Consider the following 11885-nt stretch of genomic DNA (forward strand, 5'->3'; position numbering starts at 1 on the left):
AGGCTTAAATCAGGCAAATACATCCTACTGATCTATAGTAGTTATCTGCACAAGGACAAAGTTCATTAAAAAAGAGCCCGCGTATTCCTAAATCATCACATCTCCAAAAGGCTGAATTCTCCTTTAGGGTGTATATATCAAGGCAAAGATTCAGGAGGACTAGAGATACTAACATAGACTGTAACAAAAACAACTTACCAGAAAGGCAGCAGAGAAGTACAAGCCCAAGAAGGGCAATGCTTGTTGTTGTCCTCATAGCAGAGATGGTTGTATTGTTTGTTACTTGCAAATCTGTCGCTGTTGAGTTCTGTAAACGGTTCTCAGCCTTCTCTCTCCACACTCTATATATATACATCTCCCTGACCTTGTGAAGTCACCCCAGAAAGTAATTATTTGTTCTGTAACCTAGGAAAATTGTATTGATTATTGAGTCGAGCTCTAAAGAATACTTGTTTGTTTGAGAGATGCCCAGAAGAATTAAACAAAAATGTGAGCTACACCCAGCTTGTTAACAAAGGCGCCCTGCTGTACAATGAGTGATTTGTACTTTCCAAACAAGAGCACTGTCTCAATAGTAGATGTTGTGAAATTACGTATGGAAGTTGGTAAAGCAAAAAAAAAAAAACCAAACCATTTGTTGAAAGTGTTTGAACTTATGCACACCATATTACATACACCAGGTGGTATTTGGGCTCCAGGAGATTTGCATGGTACAGCAGAGTGGGGGGACAGCAGCATGGGACACTAAGTTTTACAGACAAAAAATACTTTAAAGTATTGAGGGCTCAATGAATCTCTCCACACTCTCTCCTATCGTTCCCTGCTACACTGGATTTCACACCAATAGGAAGGAAACAGTCTTCACAAGAGGAAAGCATTACCTAAAACGTCAGAAGTTTATAAGACATTTCTATGTAGGAGCAAGAGTTACTCATCTGTTGGCAACAGGCACGAGCCTGATTAAGAAATGATAAGAGTAAGTAGCCTTAAATCTGGGATAATGTTTCCTCTTAATGGCAAGCAAGTGGTCTTTTGTGCAGGTGAAATGGGCTTCTTAATACCAAAGACATTCAAGAAAAATTTGCAGCAGCTGCAAACAGAAGGTGAGTCCTTAGACTCCCCGCTTCTCCCTCTATTACATGGCATTAAATTTAGAGTGTCAGCTGAAAGTCATGTTTTAGGGAAGATAAATGAAGAATAATGTGCTAGGCTCAGTTAAGTGGTTCAGCTCTATCACAAGTATGGAAAAACAAATAAGGAATATTGCATAAAATAATGCATTTTCGATTTAAGGTAGTCATGGAAGGAAGCGAGGGATGGAACATGTTGGTGCTTTAGAAGAAGCTTTATCCATACATGTGGCCTAAAGGCAGCCTGACTTTTAAATAGAAAATCAGAATGGTTTTTCTTATCCTGTGAGATGTTCAAGTCTTGGCATGGGCAGATAAATCATAAAAATGTAGCTGAGAGTGTAAGGGAACTGTAGTCACAGAATAGAGCTTGCAGGATTTGGCTTGTTCATATCAATAAAATAATTTTCCTGAAAAATAAATGAGTAATGCTGTTTGGGTCACATTCACAAATATCAGAAGCTGAAGGATTCCTTTGAAAGCTGTTCCTGTTGCATTCTTAGTGTCCTGAGTGGCTTGACTTTTGGATTCCTTAAACCGATCGTGAGCGTATTTGGAAGAGAAGCAGTAACGACAGAAACATTAATAGTGATTATTCTCCAGGGGCAAGAATGCCAAAGCCTGAAAACAAGGTGTTCTCAGAAATTACACCAGCCGCTGGTGGAGACAACACTTGCTGGCTCTGCGGTGGTTAATGAGGCTACAGGAACGTAGTCGGTCTCCTCTTCAACCCTGCGACCCGAGCTTCTCCATATCCGCACCCGGATCTGAGATTCCCAGTTACCAGAAACTGTGCTGCTTCTCCAGTCGCCTCTCCTGCCAGGCTGAAATCCCCTTGGTCACTCAGGAGCTGTTGTGACTGGCAGGGTATCTGCTAGGGAGCAGTGTCATTCCCATGTTTGGCCAACACCTGCCTTTTGGTTAATTAGATCCTATGGGGAGATCCTCCTCTGATCCATGTGATATTTCTGAGGGTCAGGGTAGCCAACCAGGACTTCTCCAAAAGCAGCTTTTTTCCTCCAGTAATCCCTGCCACTTCGCAGGGCAGCACGGAGAAAAAGAGAAGCAAGGAAGGAGTCTTGCTACAGGGTCTATGAGAAAGGATGGGAGATAATTGGTAGCAGTGAGGGCAGGGCAGTGAGAGCTGCTGGGGTAGGTGTGACGTGGGATTGCACAAGGAGCTCCATTAATAAGAAACAGAGGGAATGGGACAGAAGTAATTGCGGGGCAGCAGATGGGTTGAAAACAGGCAAGCGGTCAAAAACAACTGTCTCCATGCATTTGGAAGAGTGAGCTTCGGGAAATGTCATACACATGTTGCAAATGGGAAGGGAAAAGTGAACTCACCTGCCAAAACCTCTCTGTGATATTTAAGAGTATCGTGATGGTGGGCTCAGTAGAGTGACTTTGGCCACAGGATTATCTTAATGTTTCTACAGATATGAGATCCACAGAGAAGTTTAAATAGAACTCATCCTGCTATTTCAAGTTCTTAAAGGGCAAACATTCAAGAAGGTTATGGCCACATGAATGGGATAAACATTGGTAGTCATATGATGGATCCTCTTGTATTAAGGTAAATTTCCAATAACTCTGGATATTCTACCCAGTTTCTAATCCAGCATTATTTCTTCCCATAGCAGTGATACTTTCCTGGGAATCTTTTCCTCTGGTCTTGAGACTCCCTATCTCAAGCAAGTCCATAATCTAACACGAGCTAAAAAATTCTTCATTTATGTTCCCTGCTTTAGTTTAAAATCTGTCACAGGCTTCATCTGGCTACAAAGAGAACCGATACCTTTTAATTTTTTTGGAAAATAAAAAAGGTGGATGTGTACTTGCAAGACCAGGTGCTGTTATTCCAGCAGCGGTATCACTGCCCTTGCTCCCATGCCCTGCTGTCACACACCACACCGTACTCAAGAATAAAGCGGTACTATGCTCCAGTCTATGCTACTGTAGAGACAAATGCAAACCCGCATCTCTTTGCCATCGACTAGCGATGTGGCACACTGCAAGAGCTCCCAAAACAGGTTGCTGTTCCCAGACCTCTGCACATGGGGGCAGAACTGGATCTCCTATGAGAACAGGAATTCAATTTACAGCAAGCAAAGTCCCTGCTCTAAGCCGCACTCATCTAATATTTCTCCTTGTAGTTTTGCTATCTGATTGCTGCCTGCATATCTCCAGTCTTTTAAGCAGAGATGATATCACAGGCAAGGGTGTCTGGAATAATTGGACTGTCTGGGAGCTGCATACTGACAGCAAAAGGCTGAGGATCTGGTCCCGCACATCCCAGTCCCTCAGCAAATCTCAGCTCTGCCTCGCTGCAATAGCTCTGACGCAGCCAGCCCCCAAAAACGACATCTCCAAGTAATTTTCTTTTAAAACATCATTTTATTTTTCTCCACATCAAGAAAGAATGTAGTAACAAACCGTTTATCCTGCATGAAGCCTCAGAGAGAAACTGCATTAACAGAAAGATCTAGACTGGCCTGAGGTATGTTTTGGCCAGCAACAAGTAGAACAACACACTAAAACCGAAACATTGATATAAAATAGAGCACAACAAAATAACTACATGCAATGTGTTAATCAGGTTGTGGGGTAATTGAATGGCATTTCCTAAATTCACAGACATCAGATAATGACATAAAGTGCCGAGGCACTGCTTAAAGGATTTTACCATAAAATACCTCAGCAGGCAGACAATGTTTCCTGCCTTGAATTTCATGGGGGGAGCATTAGATTAGTAATGGTGAGAGGATTTTGTGTTGTTGTGGCAGGATTTTATTGAGCAGCAACAAAAAAAAGTATTTCCAATGAGGTGCCCATAAAAGAGGACTGCCTTCGTCTCCACCCTGAGGAGCGGCACCTCTGGGGCAGGGGGCCAGGGGTGCCGCTGGGGTCCTGCTCTGCCCTGGGTTACTCCTGAGTAATACTGCATAACTCTGCATCAGGGTGGAGGATTTGTCCCCGTTCATTTCTGCTCACAGTTTCCCCTCAATTGCCTACTGGATTTTCCTGTTTAGCAGGCATGGCCCCTAGAAGATGCCCTCCGAGGACCACTGGGATCTTGAGCGCAATCAGGAGCTCCGCTTTTCTCCAAGGCATCATGGCTCCTGGGGGCCATCCTCATCCTCTCTGCTGCTCCCCAGGAAAGAAAATAAGTACTGGAGCTGGTGTTCTCTTACCCGCAAATCCCTTGCTCAGTGGAGGGGGACAAGACGGAGCATGAAGGCCCTGAGCCACGCACCCCCGGCACTACCTCCCAGAGCCTCAATTTGTCTGGGTCCTAAGAAATTGCATCTGACACTGAAATGCCTTCCCACACACAGACCTCCCTCTCACGGGAGGGACATTCCAGCCCTGGGAAGGGACTTGGCACTAAACGGTTGCAGAGTCATGTCTTTCGGCAATAAATTGTCTCCCTTCAGAGAGCTGCTTTCTCCAGTCTCTGGAAAGTGACACATTGTCGCTTAAGATCATTAACTATTTGACTGTGAGACTGCTGCCTGTAAAGCTCGCCACACTGCCAGCATTTCGCTGTTAATGAATAATAAATTAACGCTGTGACTCTGAGCCCTTCCTTTCATCAGCTAAGGTTTCCAGAGGCCGAAGAATCTCAAAGGATCCTTTACAAGCGACAGTCAATGTAATTACCTACAAGCAGCAGCAAAGTGGTGGGTGAGGTGCAGAAACGGGCTGCGGTAGCGATTGCTAGAAGTCCTCTGAACATCAGGTCTGTTAGGACTGACTGCCCACTGGTTTTCTGCGATACCCTGTAGAGATGAACATCGCAAACACGAACGTTGGCAGCCAGGTATCTGCCTGCCCAGGGAAAACATCCAGTCCTGTTGCTTTGGGAAGCAGAGCGGATTGCAAAAGGGCTTCTCTCACCTAAAGATGGGTTTCCAATTTTGCTTGCAAGGGGAAGAGATGCAGCCGGGAAACTGCCCTTCTTTACCACTTCTCTTGAGGGCATAAGAAATCGGGGCTAACCCTGGAAACTGAAACAGGGATGAGCAGCTACTGGTGGCAGCAAGACCCTCTGTGCCTCCATGGCTTTTACAGAGCAGCCACAAAACACCCCCAACCGCAACAATCTTGGGACTGCCTCTAATTATGTGTATGTTCGGGTTTGCCTGGGGCCTCTTTGCACTGCCAAAGTCTACCATACAGTAATACAGGGGAGAGGCAGCAAGTACTACTTGACTGCAGCAGCTGGGGAGGCAGACAGTTCCTCTCACCCAAGCAGAGGACATCTCTCCGAGATGCCCTTAGAAGAATCAGTCAATTGGAGCATTGCACCAGGCTGCTTCTCCAGCCCTGGTTTTCTTTTGGAAAGCTGGATGAAGGTAGGTGCCCTCAAGACCTACCCATTGCCTTTGTGGTTGAGGTTGATTTCTTTGTAGAGGTATTCTCTCTCCCTGTAATTAATACCTGCACCCCGGGATTGTTGCAGTGATGTAATCATGCAACATCTTAGGTAAAAACAGAATGAGACATACTATTAAAGCCAGACATAAATGCTGATTTCTTTTTATTAAGCAGAGGTTTCAAGATTCATCAGAAGCTTTAAAGGTTCAGGACAAGGCTTTAGGGGAGCATCTGCCATGGGGAACATCGCCAGGGAGGATTCCTCTTTCTGAGCTGAAGCCGGGTGAGAAATTAACATTCTCGAAGATGTCTCAAGCGAAGAAGCCGACCGCTTCTCCTGTGGAGAAAGAAATCAGTATCTCAGAGACAAAACATCTGGGGTTTTACTGTTTGTCTCTCCCTCTGGTGAAGGATATATAGTAGAGGAACTTAAAGAAAACAGAAAACTTCTGAACACTATTCCAGCTATTTCCTTTTATTACTAAAGTTCAAAGACAAGACAAAGATTTAATTTAAAGGAAGAACAAATAGTCTGTAGGAAACAGACTTTGTCTGCTGGAAGAAAGCACTTCAGCAAATTACTTAAGAGGGAAATGAAGAACTCTACTAAATGTGACCTCTTTATACATGAAAGAAAAGAATTCCTGGAAAATTCTTCCAATAAAAAAACCTGACCTTTGCCAGTAAGAGAACAGGTAAACAAAATAAAAGAACTTTACTTCTCCAACCAGTCTCCAAGACTCATAAGTTAGTTTAAGCTAAGTTAGTATGCCATTTAATTAGTGAAGATATTTATTTTCATACATACAGGAATGCATTGCAGAATAAGCACTTATTGCCGTAAGTTACACCATCAAACCCGCAGTGTGGGTAGTACTCTGTAGAACAGACTTCTCTGGGTACCAGGTACTCACGGCAGTAGTCCTGTAGATAGATGAAATCTATGTTCACAAAAAAGCTCTCAACAACAGATATGTAAGAAAGATGACAGAGGAGACCCCACACACACCCTGAGCTCCCTCCCAGTGCTGGCCAGAAGGAGATGCTGAGAAAAAACCCAGGGAGAGGGCAGGAGCACAGTGATATGTTGCCTCCAGCAATGTAGAGCCTGTGTAACCATTGTAAATGCTGCTGCAGTAATTTTGACAATAACTTGGACATGAACTGAGTATTGTGCTACTTGTTCAATCTATCATCAAATGAAAATGGCAATTTCACCCAATAGTATCTGTGGCAAATATTGTTCAGACAGCTGAATGACTCAGGCTTTTCAAATGCTCGATCACAATGTGATTAGTAAGGATTTATACAGAAACTGCTTTAAGGAAAGAAATGAAGGAAAATAGAAAGATCTCTCCCTTACCTCCATCGCACTGGTACCTGGGAAAAAAAGAAAAAAAAAGAAGAAAATATGATACAAATGCAATTCATGGGTTCTGTTAGAGTTAGAATCTGTGAATGCATCCCCTGACTATTCAACTTTCAATTCACTGTTTGTTAGCAAATTACTTCTTAGACAAAAGGAATTTCAGGCAAAATTTTGCACCATATCATATATTTACAACATTGATTCTGTAGTATAATTTTTTTAATGAGGGTTACAGCCAAGAAGGAAAAGGTGTGCAAAATGAAAGAAGAGAAAGGCATTTTCCATGGTTCAAAGGATGGAGCAGGACATGTACTTAAAGCTAAGCAAATTAATGAGGCAAACAGGGTCATAAAACTGGCAAGTACATGGAGGCACCATCTTATATGCATTGCCACAATAGTTCTTAAATAAAAGGAGTATTTAGCGAGATGTAACTTTTATAAAGCTTCTACAACTCTTCAGGCTCTCAAATTGCATCTCAGTTTAGGATGACTACAAGAAATGTTTGCTTTCATTCAGTAAAATAATTTGTGTTTCTACAACATTTCAGAGGTTAAATAATGGATGTCTGAGTCTTCAGGTTGTACCACGTACATGTCACTTCTTCCGTTATGCATAAACTAACACTGAGAGTAGAGCTGTTCCCACAGTTGTTCTTACCCACTCAGTTCTGTTGCTAAAATATTACCCCATAAGTGATAGTCTTTGATGTCAAGTCTTTTCAACACTATCTTTCTAGGAGTAAATAAGTCCTTGTAGAATGAAACTCTGAAACTCCAGTCTGCGGATGTTTTTGTGGTTTTAAAGACAGCCAGTGCTTACCGAAAGACAGAGCAGGAGGCAGTAAAGCTACTCACCTTGGATGCAGCAAAGGGCTAGAGCAAACACCAGAAACACGCCTACCGCCTTCATGGTGGCTGAAGAGTGTGCAGTGGAGTCTGTGTTTCGCTCAGCAAATGTAGCCTTAATTCTGCCTTCAGGTGGTAAGCATACTTATATACACGAGCATGTTTGTATGTGTGTGTATTTGTGTGCAGTCATATTTGACTTATCTGGCCATGTTCTGAAGTAATTAATATTCTTGGTCTTTTGTCAGGGTGGCAATCTCAAGAGGTAAGCCATGGTGTAGATCAGGAAGAATGTTTCTTCATTAACATGAGTCACAAGAAGATTAGATATGTTAAATACACCCTCTGTGTCATTATTTCAAGTGAAACATGTGACAGATTCGTTCTGAAGGATCATAGAAAATCCCTGCAGGCAAAAGAGCAACTGTACAAACCTAAGCAGCAACTGCTGTCAGATTTTCTGTCTGTGCACCTATCAGTGCCTATTTACACGTGGTGCTTTTCCACAAGTAAAACGTTGAGTGAACTGCTTCCAGAGTGGGAAGCCTCTACTTTTATTTTCATGCTTCATCCCAGTAAAGCATCATTAAGTTCAGGTGAAACCAGGAAAGCAGTGAACTGGGAAAGCAAGCAAGAGGATGTCCCAGACACTGAAGGGAGTCCTTGGACTGGACAAGATATGGAGCAGCTTTTATGAGCATCTGCAAAGAATTTACGATTGTTGTTTCCCCTAAAAGCCATTAGCATTATGGGTTAGACTTACAGCAGTGGACTGATGGCCTGATGATGACAGAATGATGTGAGACCCTAGCCTGGATCCTAGAAAAGTTGAAATTGCTGCTTCATGCATCTGTCCATCCCAACGTAAATCCTTTGTTTTACCACCAAATCGTCGCTTTTTTGGATGAGGTCATCCCATCGAGGAAAAAAAGCACCCCCCTCCCTTTGGCTCCCGGAAGAAATGCGTATTGGAGATACTACTTTTTAGAAGGGATATGCTCAATTTGTTTATGTTTCTCTTGTGCGGGTCAAAATCCCACCAATTCAGTACTCCAACAGAAGACAAAAGCAAAATAAATTTCATGGACAATATGCCAATGACAGGTCACACTCTCAAAAAACAGAAGGATACTTTATCCTTGGATTGTGAAACACTGCCGAAATACTCCTTGGGTTCGCAGAGTATTATGTTATTAAAGACTATGAGAGAAGATAAGTAGGCAGGAGGAGAAACCATCCCTAAGAGGGCGTTTATCTGAAAACACTTGGAGGTTGTTAAAGGACAATTTCAAGATGAGAAAAGCCTAGAAACAAGTCATTTGGAGGACCTAGACAAATGAGCAGGGCCCACTCCTGCGTCTGAAAAATATGGGCTTTGCTAACAGCCTGCCCTTGCAGAGTGCTACGCTTCAAGTTCAGGTGAGGACTGTGCTCAGGAGGCCAAAGATCAGCTCTTGGTGCAGACACCAGCACAGTCTGAACAGCTTTTGCTGGTAATGCCTGCACAGGGAAAGTGCACCAGAAATACCTTAGGAAAGATTAGCTACTGTCATCGCTCCAGAGTGGTATTTCAGCCCTTTACAACCTCAAACATCTAGAAGGGTCTGAACACTAATGTAGGCTGACTATCGTTTATGTGCAAAGTTACACAGCTCTCAGGTTTATGCATCTGTATTTAATTTTCTGCCTTTTGTGAGGGGGAGGGCAGCAAGATGTTGTTCTTGTTATATCCCAGAGCTGTGAACACGTAACCTATTCAGCCTGGCATCATCATTCAACAAATCCGAAGAAAATGTTTCATGAGACAACACATGAAACAAGCCAAATAAATGTTGCTGATTTAGTTTATTGAGAAAGAAAATCAGGAGTGAGCTGAGTTCCCCAGAGGGCAAGATGAACTGAGGTGAGATCTTTAGTTGGGATTTGCCAGTGGGGATCCTGTAGTGAGTTCTCTCAGCACTGATACTCAGCATTTTCCAAAATGGCTTAAAGTGAGAGTCCCATTGCTGTCCCTGAAAGCAAGGAGAGTTAAAAATAGATTAGACACAGAGTCCTGCCTGCTATAATCTGTTCTTTTGCTTGGCTCCTAGAGAAGATGTGAGATAGGATCCTGCCCCAGAGCCAAAGAACGTGTAGATTCAGAGTGCCATTAGCTATTTGATTATTAAGAGTTCAGTGAAATGATTTAACCTCTTCTTAAGACTGAAAATATTTGGGGGGAAACTATAATGAAACTTCAAATTTAATTTTCTTTGCAACATGCACGAAAAATTCCATTAAGTTTAATGGTCTTCAAACCATTCACACAAACAAACTAGACATAGCTCTTTGTAGGCTCTAATGAAAAAAAAACAAATGGTTGGCACGATGGTTGGTATTCTGTCCTGCCCCAAATCCCTAATCAATGCTGGCCAGCAAACAGTGCAGACTTGTGTCTATAGGAGGCAACTGAAAACGTGATTGTGATCCGTGTTTGTACATACACGACTGCATTGCAGAAGTTACACTTATTGTCGTATGTTTTGCTGTCAGAGCCACAGAGAGGCATGTACTCAAGCGAGCAGACAGGTTTAGGGTAGTCACTGCAGTCAATCTGCAAAAAGAAAAAAAAAACGTCTAATGTGAAGGATATGAAGGCATCAATAACAGAAGGGCTTGAACCCCTAGCTACAGCTGCAGTGCTAATGATCACGATCTAACCAAAAGTAATTAACTTCCTTGCACAATCTGATATGAACTGAGGTGTCAGTTTCTCCTATACCAGAAGAATTTAATAATATAAAAATAGATCAGAATTTCCTGTTTGAAGATATGTATATCATAACCTGACCACAGCATTTCTAAGCAGCAGCAGTTCACTCTGTGAACGTGCCATGGTTGTGATCATATCACACTGTGTTCCCGACCTAGCCAGGAAATTAAATAGAAAACCACTGGTGTCTGGAGAAGTGTAGGTGCTGATGCCTGTATAAGGGTCCAGTATCTCTCTCGTAGTCTTAAAACAGGAAGATCAACACTTAGGTAGATACTGTGAGCTGGATTTTGTTTCTTTGTGCAATGGGTGCTACACTTGCTGAGAAGTATCATAGTGCAAAAAATGTATGTGAGTCCAGGAAGAGGCTGAGGAATTTCACAGAGCAGAAATCTATCAAGGCTTACTGACTACACAGATATCACACCTAGCTGAGGTCCATCACCTGAAAATAGCTGGAGGTTGGAAGAGTAGAAGTCCCATACATAGTCACTCTACTCTTACTCTCTCCTAGCACAATCCTTATGACCCCTGCTAAGAGCAGGCTCTGCATCAAGCTATCATGAGCTTGATGAACCATTGTTTTGACCCCAAAAGCCATTCTCAGTTGTTGTTCTCATTTCTGCCCTGATATATTATTCCTGCTATTACTCTTTTACCGATCCCTTCCTGTGTAGTCACCCTCTTCCTTTTCTGACGTTAGCAGGGGTACTGCATATTATGTGTGGAGAAAGCAAAATCCCCTGTGCTGAAGCACAGCAGCAGCTACACTCCTGTAGGATGCTGCTGGTCTGGGGGCTGCTGCAGACCCTGGCAGTGCTTCCCCTGACATCAGCGGGACTGAAACCCAGTCCCTCATCACACTATTCACTTACTGTAGCAATTTCCTTCTTACATTCTCCATCATACTTCTTGCCAACACTGCTTCCAGGCTCTCTGGGAAGGGAAGAGATCAGCGTTAGGGAGCTCTGCAAGCAACCTGCTCTGCTGAAACCCATGTCCCACCAATGCTGATCAGCCTCAGGTACAACGTATGGGATAAAGGAGATGTCCAGCTTAGATGTCCAACTGGTGAAGGTTGTGTCCACATGGCTCTAGATACCAGCTCAGGTGGTGTCACAGCCTGCCAGAGTGCTGTCTTATAGCATGATGTGAAGGACACGGGAGGGTCCAGGGTGTTAGGTTGAATGAGGAGCTAGGTCGTGTGACAATGTAGATCCACCTCAGGTTAGTTGTTGTCCTCTGCAAGGCAGCATCTGCCACATAGACCTTTTTTACTTAGTTAAGATAAGCGTTCTCCCTGTGTTAGATCCCCACCCAGCCCTCTCCTCTCTCTAGATCAAAGGCACAGTTTTCCTTCTAATCACAGAGGAAAACAGGATCTAGTTACCAGGGAACGAGGAGGG

At 43.2% G+C, this 11885-nt stretch overlaps 1 protein-coding gene across 1 annotated transcript in view; it reads right to left on the bottom strand.

Annotated features, from left to right (window-relative positions):
- Positions 1–9557: 9557 nt before the first annotated feature.
- LOC104160502 (ovomucoid) overlaps positions 9558–11885 on the bottom strand; it is a 5463-nt gene continuing 3135 nt past the window's right edge. Inside the window, exons 6-8 of the mRNA XM_009698633.1 lie at positions 11355–11415; positions 10211–10320; positions 9558–9739 (exon numbers count right to left, since the gene is read on the bottom strand). Coding sequence (XP_009696935.1) covers positions 9694–9739; positions 10211–10320; positions 11355–11415 — 217 coding nt within the window. The 3' untranslated portion in view covers positions 9558–9693. The remainder of the gene's footprint in view (positions 9740–10210; positions 10321–11354; positions 11416–11885) is intronic.

Source organism: Cariama cristata, unplaced genomic scaffold (assembly GCF_000690535.1).
Source record: "Cariama cristata isolate BGI_N322 unplaced genomic scaffold, ASM69053v1 scaffold12584, whole genome shotgun sequence".
NCBI classification, from domain to species: domain Eukaryota; kingdom Metazoa; phylum Chordata; class Aves; order Cariamiformes; family Cariamidae; genus Cariama; species Cariama cristata.